Here is a 14294-nt window from a genome sequence, read left to right as displayed (position 1 = left end):
TGCAAAATTATGACTTCATTTTTATAAAGTTAAAAGACATTAAAGCTGTGTGACAGGTAAAAATATAAAGAAAAGCAAGAAAATGATTATCACAGAGTTCATTATGTTAATTACTTCTGGGAGGTAGGACAGGAATGTAATTGAAGGGGCTCATAGGACCCTCAGCAGTATTGACAGTGTTCTAATCTTAAACTAGGGACTGGCTAAACACACAAGTTTCATTTTTTATATTACTATTATTATTAGGTATGAAAATGTCTTTCTTTTGCCTTCAGCCCATTTTTAAGAGAGATCTTTGTAAAATTTGTTTTCCTCCAAAAGTTGAAAATTTGTAAAAATATTGCAATGAAAACCATATACCTTTCACCAAAATTCACTAATTGTTAATATTTTGCTATATTTGTTTTATGTTTCTCTCATGCGTTACACTTATTTGTCATGTCTTTTCACATTCCTTTAATTTAAAACAGTTCCCCAGCCCCTTCTTTGTCTTTTATGACATTGATATTTTTGAAAAGCTCAAGCTAGTTGTTTTATACAATTTGGAATTGTCTCATGTTTCCCTCATGATTGATTTGTGTTAAACATTTTTGGCAGAAATTCTACAAAGGCAGGACGACTACAGTGGTCTTCTCAGGAAGCACATAGTGTCAGTTTTTCCCATTATTAATGGTGTTACTTTGATCATTTGGTTAAGGGGGTATCTGGCTGTTTTCTCCACTGTAAAAGTATCTTTTTCCTTTGTCGTTAGTGGAGAATCTTAATTTGTGGGTGATTATTTGAGCCTGAGTGATTAAACAGTTGACCCTTGAATAGTGTGGGTTTGAACCACGTAGGTCCACTTATACTTGGATATTTTTCAGTAGTAGATTCCAAGAATGCTACACAGTTGCTGGTTGGTTGAATCCAAGGATGCAGACGAACCCTGGATGTGGAAGGTGGACTCTAAGTTATGCATGAATTAACCCCTGCATTGTTCAAGGGTCAACTGTACTATTCCCCAACAATTTTTCATCCAATGGTTTTATCATGTGTTACTCATTTCTGTTATTTTTTCTTTTTGGTGCCCCAGATTTGGCTAGTTGGAACCCCTGGTTCATGTGTCCTTTTGTCCACCTGTGATCTGGTAAAACAGTATGTTGGCTCACCTTGTATTTTGGCTGACCCAGTCCAGGTTTTGTTTAGTGCACTTTAGCTGCGCTCATAGCTATTGGAGTCTTGTTGCTTCTTGTTCCTTTTAGTGGGCGGTGCTAAGAAATGTATATATATTTAAATTGCAAATTCATAATGACACCTCTGATTCCAAACCAACACAGGGTTCTTCCTGTCCTCCCATTCCATGTTTATAGCTCTTTTCTTCCATTTAAGAACCCTAATTTTTTTAAACATCAACCATATATTTATACTGATTTGCTCAGTCCTATAACATGCACGAATTATTGTGGAACTCATACCATTACCAACAATAAACTTACTAAGTAAAGTTCAAGATTTCCTTGCAGTTCTTTTGTCCTTTGCATATATCCTATGGCAGGGCTCGAGTCAGCACTCTGCAGAAGTTGTCTTAGATTAGTTTGTGTTTGTATTCCATTTTAGGGCTGGTTTTGTTTAAGTTTGAATATATAAACCATTAACATGGTTCAAAGTCAAAACTAAGCTTGGGCAAGTTAGTAACTTCTCAGTGTCTCAATTTCCTCCTCTGTAGGATTTCAATGATGTAGTAAAGACTACAGAGCGTTTAACACAGTGCAGAACACCTACAGCATCCAATAAATATGAGCTGTTCTTATTTCCCTTCTTTCTTTATGAATTCCTCCCAGTCGCTTCTCTTGCTTTTTACTTTTCCTGGTTTGTGACCCCAGGCTATGCATGGGGTGGGGTAGGTGGGCAGGTGGAGGGAGGTACCTGTTACACAGTGATGAGTGGGAAGGAAAAGCGCACATCCTTTATGTTCCTACTCTGTGCTTATCACTGCCAGGCATTCTCCTTAACTCAGCGAACCCTCACATCCCTGCAGGGTCTTTACAAGTATTCTTCCTCTTATACAGACGAAGAAATGGAGGCTTAGGATGATGAATGCTCTTGCCCAAGGTTACTCAGCTAATCCTGGACCCTGGACCTACCTCACCCTCACCACCTGGCTCTGCTTTCCCCACCTTCTGCATCTCCCTCACTTAGGACCCAGGTTCTAGCTCACTGAAGGGAAACCCCGCTCCGGTTTGGGGAGCACATACAAGGAACAGAGCAGGCCTGGATCCAGCCGCAGCACCGTCTCTATGCCTTCCTCCCTCTGTATCCCTCCCCAGTCTGGACCATGCTGACAGCTGATGCTGTGGGAAAATGCAGTTGTCTCCAATATGCCCAGTGGCAATAATCAGCAGCTAGCACTTGCCAGCAATTGGCTACAGTTCTGGGTTCAGTCTGGGTTTATTTTTTGTATTTATACCTTGTGTGCAGAGATAGCTGACTTGGAGTAGGAGCGGGGTCTGGAAAATGAGAGGAGCAAAGGAGCTAAAAGCTAGAAGCTGGGAGGGAATTCAGGGGTCATCTTTGCTATACCTCTGCTTCCTGACAGGACTACACCTAGGGGAAAGCAGCATTTAAAAGGGTAACACGGGGCACTCTGGAGTACTGCTGGCAGCTTTGGGAGATGGACCCAGCAGGGACTAGCAGGCCGATGTTGAAGAAGAGAAAATCGGGGCGGGGGGTAGTGGTATGTGATACACTGATTCTTTCATCCCAGGTTGCCCAACTGTAGGCAGTAAAGTTTGAGGATTCGGGACTTCCCTGGTGGTCCAGTGGTTAAGACTTCGCCTTCTAATGCAGGGATGCATGTTCGATCCCTGGTTGGGGAGCTAAGATTCCACATGCCTCGCAGCCAAAAAACCAAAAAAAAAAAAAAAAAAAAAAAAAGATTGAGGCCTCATCTTGCCTCCCTGCCCCACATATTGAAGAGAAACTTAAAACCAGAGAAGGCACTAGACCAAGGTCACACAGTGAATTTGAGGCAGAACCAGGACCAACACCTGGGCCTGGTGACTGCCAGTCCTGAGCTCTCACAATGACATCTCAGAGGGAGCTAGCTAGGAGAGAGAGGTCTTCCCCTCCATCCACCATGTGTCCCATGGATGTCATAAACCACCTGAGAACTCTTCTGGTAGAATTCTCCACAAATTCTTGTTCATTGACTACTTATATCTCCCCTGGTTCTTTCCCCCTTTTCTCTCTGCTTCTCACTTTAAAGAAGATGGCTCTTCCAGCTCTGCTGTCACATCAGGGCTTGACATAGTAAGTGCTCAGTACACATTTGCCCTATGAAGATACAATGAATGGGGCAACTTGGCAACATCCTGTAAGGGTGAAGATGAGCACATGCCCTCAGACTAAGGAAGACCCCAGAGAAATGTTCACACGCACGGCCACCAGGAGACATGCAGAAGGATGTTCATAGAGGCGCTCTTCACTATAATAAAATGTGCAAAACTACCTAAGTCTTCATGATCAGGAGAAAAGATAAATTGTGTTTTCACACAATGGAATACCACACAGCAGTGAAAAATGAATGACCTATATCTACATGTGTTAACATGGCTACATCTCACAAACAGTGTGGAGTGGTAAAGCAAGTCATGACGTGTCCGTAGAAGAACAGTAATACAAAGCTTTCAGCACATCAGAATCAGGAAAGTAGTAACCTTGGGGAGGGGGAGAAGTGGAATCAGATCAGAGAGGGTACACAGAGGGCTCCAACTCCTTCAATGATGTTTTATTTTTGAAGCCGAATGATGGGTAAAGGGGGTTGTATTATCCTTGATACCTTTTGTATGTCTGAAATATTTTATTCTAAAAAAATTTTTTATTGGAAAAAAGAATAAGTTTAAAAAAACTAAAAATGAAGTCCCATCCTATTCTCTTTAGCTTCCACACTATTCTTACCCACTCCCTTATTATCTTTAAACCACAGATATACCTTATGCTCCACTGTATATATGATATAGCTCATAATAAACATATTTTAAAGGGAAAATATGCAAAAGGAAAGTCAGACATTGTAAGGTAAGGAAAACATCTCCTGACTAAAGTTGCTGTGTAACTTGAAATTTCCTCCTCACTGACCAGTATAAATACTGGTAGCTCTTTGGCCATATATGCTGCTTCAGGATATAACAATGGAGATGGGCTATTAGAACATTTCATTGTATATAACCAAAGAGGAAAAAGATTTTGCCAGTGATTTAGGGCTTCCTTCCATCCACCCATTCTTCAGAGTACATTTTCTCATATTTAAAAATAAATGAATGAATTGTTCCACGAAGAGTTATTTTAAGAAACCTGAAGTAAATAGTAACCTCTTTTTTTAACATTTTCCTTCCTATGGTTTTAATTTGAGACTGAAAAAAAAAAAACCCTAACCATTATAAAAGTTTTATGGATCAAATTTGGATTTTTGATTTTTTTAAAAATTTATTTATTTATTCATTTATTTAATTTTTGGCTACGTTGGGTCTTCGCTGCTGCACGTGTGTTTTCTCTAGTTGCTGAGAGCGGGGGCTACTCTTTGTTGCGGTGTGCGGGCTTCTCATTGCAGTGGCTTCTCGTTGCAGAGCACGGGCTCTAGGTGCACAGGCTTCAGCAGTTGTGGCACGCGGGCTCAGTAGTTGTGGCACGTGGGCTCTAGAGTGCAGGCTCAGTAGTTGTGGCGCACGGGCTTAGTTGCTCCGCGGCATGTGGGATCTTCCCGGACCAGGGCTCGAACCCGTGTCCCCTGCATTAGCAGGCGGATTCTTAACCACTGTGCCACCAGGGAAGCCCCTGGATTTTTGATTTTTAAAAAACTTTTTTTCTAAAAGGGAGGCAGCTTAACACTAAGTATCTTTCTAGATATGAATGATATTTTGAAGACTTACCAGCTTTTAATTGTCCATTGTTTCCTAAAGTGTATTTTTAATTTCATTTGCTCTCTCTTAGGGAATGAAGGATGGCAGCACGCCGTGCATTAAAAGCTGTTTTGGTGGATCTCAGTGGCACACTTCACATTGAAGATACAGCTGTGCCAGGCGCACAGGAAGCTCTTCAAAGGCAAGCTATCCTCCACGTTCAGCTGACAAATGTGTTTGTAGGTGCCGTTTTACCAAGGCAGATCATTAGCTGAATGGATGGCCTTAAGGTGGCATTTCACCAGTTTACCATATATACAGGAACTGCCTTGGGTTTAGCTAGAAGATGTATGCATTGTAATATCTTCCAAACATTGTTCTCTAAGCCTTTTGTTAGGTTTGGCCTTTTGATTTAGTCTTTTTGTTCTTTATGTGTATCTTTTTCTAAGTCAGTAGTGTAAATTTGGGAATGAAAACTCGAGACTCTGAAATGTGGAATAAGTAGCATTGGAAAAATCACAAATGAATCCTGGAATCACAAAAAGAAATACACACATATATAAAGCCATAGTTCCGCATACTCTTTTTCAGCTAAGCTCTATCACTGAGTGTGCAGCTGCTCAACTAAAATTTAATTAAGGAACTTGAAATTTTAGAATTATTTCCATTAACTAAACTTAATGCTTTTGAAGGTTAGAGATTGTCTTACATTTCTGATGCGTCACCGTAAGTCTAGATACAAAATACATAATGAAAGCTTGTTAAAGTGAACTGAATGTGAATGTTTGTTCCTCAAAAAAGTACTCCTCAGTACAACAGAACTAGTAATGTTATTCAGCATCTCATCTTCAAATAATTTAGGAGTTTTCAAAATCAACAATACTTAGCATGTGGTGCTTTATCATTTTCAAACCTTACAATATTCACAAAGTATGCTGTTGATAAGGAAATCTAGTGACTAGTATCACAGTGCCAGGTATTACGGCAAGAGATCAACACTGACTTGGCACTCTCTCAAGGAGCTTACTCTCCATTTGGGGCTTCAATAAGTGTGAAGAGATTTTAGATCTGGTAGGCGTCATTTGGAAGCTGTTGACTTAGCCAGCAGTCATGACATTCATTTTACAGGTGGACAACAACATGTTTAAAGCCTGAAGTAAATCAGTTGGAGACGGGGACTTTCTCTTGACTCCTTGCCATGGTCTCTCTCAGACTTTCTAGGGAAAAGGATGTCTGTCGATCAGTCTCCTCTCCTGTTGGACAAGAGCTTTTACTGCTTCAAAGATGAGCTTTCTGCTCTGGATGGAAAGAAAAATCTTATTTCTGGTGAACAATGAATGACATCTCTAAGTACCTCTGTAAACTATGAGCCTGCCATTCTGGAGGGGCAGGAGCCTACAGATTGTTCTCTCACTGACACTGGCGGGTTTCCATCCCAGAGAGATTGCTATACTGTCACTGCCAGTTTTGGTTTCTATAGAAACAAACAGACTAAGGGAAGTTGAGGGACTAGCAAAAAGAAAAGGTTTTTAAAATGCTCGTTAAAAATGATATGATCATTTCAGTACTTAGACTTGTTCATTTTTAAGATAATAGTTATGTTGAAGTATTCAATTTCTTTTGAGAGATAAACTACCAAATTTAATGTGTTTTTCAGAAAAGCTACTATACAGATATTATAGAGATAATCATGATTATAATGAACTATTTAATCATATAAATATGAATGCTCTTTGAATTCTTAAAAATCTCTTTTCTGTTTTATTTGCTTGCTTATTTTAAATTGTGGATAGTGCTTTATGCCTTGTGTCTATTTGGGGCAGGTATAAGATAAAAAGCAACAAGGTATTAATATAAAAATTTTAATTGTAGATAAATTATTTTTAGGTTAAAGGACTGTAGGACCAAGAAAATAATTTTTGTTTTGAAAGAAAGCTGGGCTATCATGAATTCTTTCTCTGAAACCTGATTGCCAGTTTAGGTTCCAAAAGCAGATTATGGAATCAAAAGTAGTTCAAAGGGAAAACACATTCCAGTCTGTAAAAATGGAATGTTTCTTTCTCCAAGTAGTTTCTGTTTGTAAACTTAGTAGCACATTAGGGCTTAGCCAGTGTCTAATTGGCTAAGAAGAAGGAAGAACTCTTGAGGTGTCCTCTGTTCTCTTAGTATAGGGGGTCAGACCCTGTCTAGGACGTAGGCTGGAGTTCTTGTCACAGGCCCACTGCTGCCCCGCTGTGTACAGCTGAGCCCAGTCGTTAATCCTCTAGGCCTGAGTTTTCTCGTCTTCAGAAGGTTACACTAGTAGATAATCTCTAAGATAACTTTCACCTCTCATATTCTGTGAGTATGGTGGTTACTAAGTGTTGGGTTTTTTTGTTTTGTTTTTGTTTTTGTTTTTTACTTCTTTACTAAAACCCTGTAGTTAAATTCAGTTAAAGTATAGAAGGCCCTTGAAAAGGTAGACTTTACAGCCTTTGGAGATGAAGCAGTCCACAGGGTGTGGATAATCTGTAAGCAATTTTGAATAGATTATAAAACCTACTGGCCACAAAAACACTTACTCAGTGACTTACCCTTAATTTTCTGACCTTTGGCAAGTGCTACCAAATTAGGTTTTATGGAGCTGGAATGTAAAATTGCCTATTGACACCTCAATTTTACTTTTCCAGGTTACGTGCTACTTCTGTAATGGTTAGGTTTGTGACCAATACAACCAAAGAGAGCAAGAAAGACCTCTTGGAAAGATTGAAAAAATTGGAGTTTGATATCTCTGAAGATGAAATATTCACTTCTCTGACTGCAGCCAGAAACCTGGTAGAGCAGAAACAAGTCCGACCCATGCTGCTGGTTGATGATCGGGCCCTACCTGATTTTAAAGGTAGGGGAAATTCGGAAAGATTTAAAAATTGGTTCTTCATATCTGCTTATAAATCATTCTTAAAACTGGATGTTTAGAAGTATTTAGTCAGATTTCCTCTGTCAACAGTAGTTTGAATCTAAATTGGTGTTTCCCAAACCTGTTTTGACTGCACTCCAAAATAAGTGAAACACATTACATAGAAATCCAGGACGTATGTATGTGTATTTGTATATGTTAAACAATACTCTTACTTGTGAGATGTACTCTGTTTTCCATTTGGTTTACTTAACTGTGTGATTTTGGTGCTGCTTAGAGTCCTCCAGGTTAGTTCCACCATCTACTAATGGATCATGGCCCACAGTTTGAAAAAACACAGGTTAAGATTTCTTTAAGTATTATAATCGTCATTCCTGGAGCCACTGTATTAGTTTGACTATATGAGATAAACCAAGGTCAACTTGTTTAAAAATAGATGTCATTCTGTATGGTGTGAAGTTTTTGCAATGACCATGAAATATTTTCAATCAAGAGAAAATAAAACTTTTCTCTTTGGAAAAATTAACAAACTGGAAAAATATCCTTGTGTTATGAAGCTTTGCCACACTGCTTTTTGTAGATGATACTCAGAGTGAAATACACAATATAGAAAAAATGGGTATAAATACATCATTATAAAACCATGTGATAGCTTTACAAATAATGATTAGAGAACTTCAGCATGGATATATAGTTAGGCAGAACCTCAAAACTTATACTATCAGGAAATATAACTGTATATCAATCAGAATTTGCAAAAAACAGAAACCAACTTTGGGTGAATTAAACAGAAAGTAAATTTATTAAAAGATCTGACTGCTGACAGGATATAAAATGGCACAACTCCTGCAGAGAGGAATTTGGCAGTAGCTCTCAAAATTGCGTGTGAAGCAGTACTGCCTCTTGTAGGAATCTATCTCCAAGAAGCAATGACAAAAATGTGCAAGGACATATGGATAAGGTAGGTTGTTCATTATGACCTTATTTGTAATAACAAAAGATTGGAAACAACCCAAATGTTCATTGGAAGAGACTGATTAAAACTATGAAATGTCCACAAAATGGAATGCTTTGTAGCTGAAAGATAAGTAATGGCGAATTCTATATCCTGATAAGAGTGATCTTCATAGGATATATTAAGTGAAAAAATTATGGTATAGAAAGCCTTACATGCTTTTTTCTGTGTAAGAAAATGAGAGGAAAATGGGTATAAATGTATTTGTCTTATATTTGTGAAAGGAAGCTGAAGGAAGATAAATGAAAAACTAGTAAAAATGGTTATCTAAAGGGGGAGGGTGGGAAGAGGAGAGGTGATTTCTCTAAAAGTACGTTATTATCTAGTTTTGACTTTGGAACCATGTAAATATTTTACATATTTAAAAGGCAATTAAAAAGTTAAAAACAAACCAATCCCTGAAAACCAAAAACAGATTGAAACAAATGAACTCTATATAAAGTTGGTGACATAACCACTCAGAGAAAAGAATTACTTCAGATGATTTTAAAATTCAGTGTTTTGACAGTTCATTCATGGGGGGATCAATTCTAAGGATAAAAGAACTGCAAAGAAATCTAAAACTGCATTCAGTAGTATTAGTGTTACTAGTAGTGTTGATATTATTTTGTAATTATAGATGTATTATAGGATAAAGTAATAGTTACGCTAGTATTGTTAGTACTCCAGATTTTAAGTGTAAGTGGAAAGAGATAGAAATATAAAAATCAAATGAGGTATGTATTAATTTTGAATTAAAAATATTATCAACTCCCTTGTTCTCTCAAAAAGTACATATTATCTAGATCTTCTACTAAAAAGGCATAGAAGCAGTGAAGCCCAGTGGTCAGACTGGTGTCTACTATGGTTTCCCACTTTAGTTCCTTGGAGAAATGGGTGATTCCAGATCTGGGCAGGCGTTGTATAAGATGAGTCTGGGATAACTAATTGTTAGCAAGGAAACTATTGAAAACTAGTAGGGTCATGCCTAAAGGACACTGAAGCCAATTTGAAGGGATGGTTTGAGCGTCAAAAAGAATACTGATTGCAATAGATTGCAACGCATCATACATATAAAAAGTTCAAAATGATATTCAACCCCACAAAACTCATTGGTCACTATGGGAAGTTGTTAGGGCAGTAACTCATTCTGAAAATGGATAAATGAAACAAGCATTTATCCTGCCTTTCCTATTTTAACTATATTTTATAGTAACTAAACATTTGATGAGGGTAAGTTCTTTATAGAAGAATTATAGCTAGTAAATGCAAAAGGAATGGCAGAATTAGAAAATCACCATTTGGCAAACCCTAGTGAAATAGGCAACAATATCAATAGATTTTAAACACATTAGGTGAAGAGTTGATGGGGAACTTCAAAATGGAGGAATCAGGCTGACACCACTTGAACCTATTGATCAGTCTTAACATCACTGGAAGTAGAACAAGCAGAACTCTTGTGCTTCGTGATGTGATACAATTGGAAATTCATAGCATTGCCTATAAGTACTCTTGCCTAGTAATTGAATGTGAACTTATGAAGCCTCTAGATTCAATTACTGGTTTATAGGAAATAATAAGAGTAAAGGAATAAATTAAATAATATCACAAGCAATCAGCCAAATCCAGAATGTGGGACCTTTTCCAAGATTAATGATCTAGTTGCTCCAGTAAGTGGAGAGGAATGTTGCTGTAGAGTGAGATGTAAAAGATAACAATCAAATACAATATATGGACCTTGTTGGGTGCCAATTACATATCAGATGTAAAAAGACGTTTTGAGACATTTGGGGAGATTCAAATGTGGACTAGGTATTGAGTGATATTAAAGAATTATTATGAACTTTGTTGGTGTAATAATGTTAAGGTGGGTTTTTTTTTTAGGTCTTTATCAGTTAATGATACGTACTGAAATATGAAAGGGTGAGACGATACTGGAATATACTTAAAAGACTTTAAAAAATGTAGAGAATGGTAAATAAGATTGGCAAAACGTTGATGACTGCTAAAGCTGGGTGATGGGTTCATCAGGGCTCATTATGAGCTAGTCTTTCTGTTTTTTAATATTTTTTAAATGTCCATGACAAAAAGAAAAAAGACTGTAGCCCACAGAACTAACTGCCCAGGGGAGCTGGAGATTAGCCTCAGGGGCTGTGCGCTGAGGAGCAGCGTGCGACGTCTCATGCAGAACTGATCCGGCGCCCTCAGTGTCCCTGCTGAACACTGACCTCTGCAGCTTGCCTGTTCACCCCAGTAGCACTGGAGATTGGAAGTTCCAGCTAGCACTGCTGCCTCAGAATTTCCAGTGAGGTTCTCCCTGCTGCTTTATGTTCCTAGCTCCCAGTTTAAAGCCCTGGTGGGGGGGGGGGTGCTTTTGATTGGCAGAACCTCCGTCTCAAGCCAGTACCCGTAGCTGCAGAGAGCCTGGAAAATAAGTATCTGGTGTTTTCACCCTCTCAGGAGAGGGTGAGCTCTGCTCCTCACTAAGCCTTATGAGCTAGTGGATTCCCTAATTATGAAAATGGTATTCAGAAACTGGGCTACCAAAAACAATGACAAATACATTCTATAATCAGTGTATTTATATTTCTGAGTTAGCTGAAGTACTGCAAAACAATTTTTTATTCAGATTTTTTACGTTATTTGAAGAAAGTTTCTAGTTGTGCAGTAGTGAGCTGGAGTTGACATATATAAGCACAGTCTCTGGTCTGGAAGAAATCTTTGTTATTTGATGTAAGACTAATCTTGCAACATCTTTGTATACATGAAAATACCCAAAGTAGATAGGTTTTTGAAGGCAATGGAAATATCTTGGCTAATATTGAATATCTTAGCCAGTGGTAGATGGAGATAATAAAGAGAACACATCAAACTCCAACTCTTAACTGTAGCCATTGATTTTATTTTCTTCCTTTAACAAACTTTAACCAATTACTCAATACTCATGGCTGCTGGTAAGGAGGAAATTGGAAATCTTGCGTATCTGCTCTATTTCTTCCCCTCACATTTTGGTAGAATCGATAATGAGAATGCTTAAAGGCAGGCAATAAGAGAGGCAAATAGGAATCGGCATATGGATAATGCACAGACACTTCAATCAGAGTTTTAGTAACTGTGATGGTGAAAGTACTTGTTTGGTTCTTGTATATAAAGTCTTGTCATCAGGTACCAAGGCCTTAAAACATGCTTTAATTATAGAATAATATTTGTGAAACTAGAAGTGGATTAGGTATTATGTAGAAAACTATAGACCCTACAGTGCATTCCGTGTTTATCATGATGGCGTTAGCCTCAGCTGTGTCACCTAGAGAGTCTAATTTCCCTTGCCTGTTAGGTTTTCAGTCCCTCATCAGTTGCTATTGATCTGATAGCTCATAGAGAACTGTGGGTCGTCTTGTTGATTTTAATCAGTAAAGCTTTTTGAAGTTAGGAATTGTTGCTTGTTTGAGAACATCAGGTTATAAGTTTCAGTTCAGATCTTCTAGACTCAGTAGCTGTAAGACCATGCAAAAGGAATATACAGAAATACTAGGAGACCTTTTTTTTTTTTTAAGTTATAGCTGATACTTCCAAAGTACACTGGGCAGGATAATCTCTTAAACTTCAGATTATTGCTACGGCAAAAATTTGTACTTGATTGACTAAAACTACTTTATAATAAAATGTGACATTACTGTTAATTGCATTTTTCAATAATTTTTTCTTTCCATTCCCAGGAATACAAACAAGTGATCCTAATGCTGTGGTCATAGGATTGGCACCAGACCATTTTCATTATCAAATTCTGAATCAAGCATTCCGGTAAGCCTTTAGCTGTTTATTTTTCATGTGATCATATACTCCCTTCTTCTCTTCTTAAGTCTTTGTCATGTAAGGTTATACGTAATTTACTTTCTGGCCACCTAGATTGTAGGTGGACAGATATCTTAAAGATCACTTCAAGATCAACATTAAATATTTATTACTGTCTTCCTTAGTTTTTAAAAAATAATACGTTAAAACGTGATGATCACTGGGGTTTTTCTGGTTCGTAGAATCAATATTCTAGGGCAGAAATTCATAATCAAATTGTAATCTAAAGCTAGGAGTTTTATCTTTTATTATCACTCCTGTGATTCTTCACTGACTATGATCTCTGAAGGAAAATAAGATCCAGGCTAATTCACCCAAAACAGTAAATGTGATTCCTCCTCCAGCGAGAATCCAGGCTATGGAAAAAAGTTGGCACGTTTGACCACACTTTCAAAGAAATTATTTGACGAGTGATAATGGTAGTCTGATCTGTGATTGTGGCAGTAGGGATGAAGAAAACGAGATTCTGGTATTGTCAGCATGACTTGATGGACAGTTGGGTCAAGGGGGTGAAGAAGAACAGTGAGTCGACATCTAGATATCTAACCTAAGTGCCTGTGATAGAGAACACTCCCTGTGTGGGTTCAGGAGGTGATGAGTTTAGGGTGGGGATCTTCGAACTGTGGGCTATGTACATGGAGGGGTTCCAGTGGCTGTTGGTAGAAATTGGGGAACCACGACTAACATGTAAAATGTTATAAATCTTCGCTTGTGTGTGCATTTTACCTGTATGAACTTTTTACTGCTACTTCCAAAAGGCAGACTGCATACTGGTTCTCATACTTCCTAAACTAAATTGGATCAGAATTTATTCGCAAGTCTACTGTAGAGTGAGATTGTGATTTTTTTCCCCTTGGATTTTTCATTTTTTATAGATTTTTCATTTTTCATCTTACCTTTTGCTTCATGTTGAACATTAAACAGTGTAATTTGCCTTTAAAGTTACGACAAGTTAAGTAGTCCTACATATTGCATAGATGTACATTGAACTAACTTTAAAAAAAATTTCTTTAATAGCTTGGTAAATTTTGGGAATTTAACATCATTTTCTTACCAATACGAAGATATTCAAGAATCATTCTAACTTATACTTGATGTAGACTTCACTTCTTGATGTATATGTTCTAGAATCAAAATGTTAAAACTCACTGCAAGGTTCACAAATCTGGGCACATTATTTGATCTTGAAGATGGCTACCCTGTGTACAATCTATGTGGCCAGAAAGAGCCCTTTGGGAACAGTCACCTTTTTTCCATTTTCACATTAATTTTAGATCCTCGGTTATGAAAACTGTGGCTACTGAATGTACTTGTATTTGTGACTCTCTTAGTTACTGTGATAGTCAAGCCTTTGTTTAAATAAAAACAAATTCACTTTTTATAATTGCTCAGTAGACATTATTTCCCAAAGATCCACTATTGTGCCAGATTGCTTGAGTATTAAAATTTCTTTGCTTCACCTACTTCAGTTTTCTACTCTAGCTTCTTGGGGGACAGGGGGACAAAGGGATTATCTCACCTGCTCCTTAAGGTTTATAGCTATAACCAAAACCAGTTTTCATTTGGAATAGAGAGCCTGCTATTATTTCTTACTTCCGAATTTACCCCCTGCTACATTTTATTCATTTCTGAACCACAGAATTCAAGGAGAAGGTATTGATTGATTTTAGCTGGT

The 14294-nt window shown here is 37.8% G+C and overlaps 1 protein-coding gene across 4 annotated transcripts in view; it reads left to right on the top strand.

Annotated features, from left to right (window-relative positions):
* The window catches only part of HDHD2 (haloacid dehalogenase like hydrolase domain containing 2), a 43254-nt gene that overhangs the window by 7336 nt on the left and 21624 nt on the right, over positions 1-14294 (top strand). For all 4 annotated transcript variants that reach the window (XM_068562239.1, XM_068562236.1, XM_068562238.1 and 1 more), the window contains exons 2-4: positions 4969-5079; positions 7547-7755; positions 12484-12568. In XM_068562239.1, the coding sequence (XP_068418340.1) occupies positions 4979-5079; positions 7547-7755; positions 12484-12568 (395 nt within the window). In that variant the 5' untranslated portion in view covers positions 4969-4978. The remainder of the gene's footprint in view (positions 1-4968; positions 5080-7546; positions 7756-12483; positions 12569-14294) is intronic.

The sequence above is a fragment of the Eschrichtius robustus genome, chromosome 14, assembly GCF_028021215.1.
Source record: "Eschrichtius robustus isolate mEscRob2 chromosome 14, mEscRob2.pri, whole genome shotgun sequence".
NCBI classification, from domain to species: Eukaryota; Metazoa; Chordata; class Mammalia; order Artiodactyla; family Eschrichtiidae; genus Eschrichtius; species Eschrichtius robustus.
Note: the sequence above shows the minus strand (reverse complement) of the source record. Positions and strands in the feature narration are given on the sequence as shown.